Source organism: Entamoeba nuttalli (assembly GCF_000257125.1).
Source record: "Entamoeba nuttalli P19 unplaced genomic scaffold asmbl_7374, whole genome shotgun sequence".
NCBI lineage: Eukaryota > Evosea > Mastigamoebida > Endamoebidae > Entamoeba > Entamoeba nuttalli.
The window spans coordinates 1-572 of NW_008578583.1; the positions used below are offsets into that span (position 1 = coordinate 1).

A 572-nucleotide genomic window follows, 5' to 3' on the forward strand; every position below is an offset into this window, starting at 1 on the left:
CTCTTCTCATATATTCAGTTTTTAACTTTATAAATCCATTTTTTACTTCAACAACTTCTATATATTCCTTCTCTTCAATAATGGTTATTTCATTTTCTATTCCATTTTTGACAACTCTCTCAACATTAATTGGTAATAAACTGCTTGCCCATGTTAAAAGCATTTCAATTTCTTCTTCGGATCTACTATTATCATCATCTTCATCTGGACATGAATCTACAAAAAACATTGGTATTTTAACTATTTCATCTCCTGTTGTTTTTTTAGCTAATTTTTCAAATTCTGGAAGAAACTTCTCTTTCTTTGATTCTATTTGTCTTACTAGTTTCTTTTTTGGCATATAACAAAAACATTTAGTCCATACAATACATACATGTTCCCAAAAATCGGATATTGGAAATATTTTACATATCATTTTTATCGTTGCTGTAAAATTGTAGAGTGGTTTAGCATTAATAAAAGTAAAAACAATAACAATAGCTTTTAATCCTTCTTCTCCTTTAATATAATCTACCATTTGTTTGATTTGTCTGTCTTTTTTCATACCACCATTAGAATCATCAAAACCAGGA

At 27.4% G+C, this 572-nt stretch overlaps 1 protein-coding gene across 1 annotated transcript; it reads right to left on the reverse strand.

The window, feature by feature from the left end:
- Nucleotides 1-26: 26 nt before the first annotated feature.
- ENU1_169580 (AIG1 family protein, putative) lies at nt 27-517 on the reverse strand (the record flags this gene model as incomplete). The annotated part of the gene is made up of 1 exon (XM_008861099.1): nt 27-517. A coding segment is annotated over one exon (491 nt), but the record flags the coding sequence as incomplete, so codon positions are not given.
- Nucleotides 518-572: the final 55 nt, after the last annotated feature.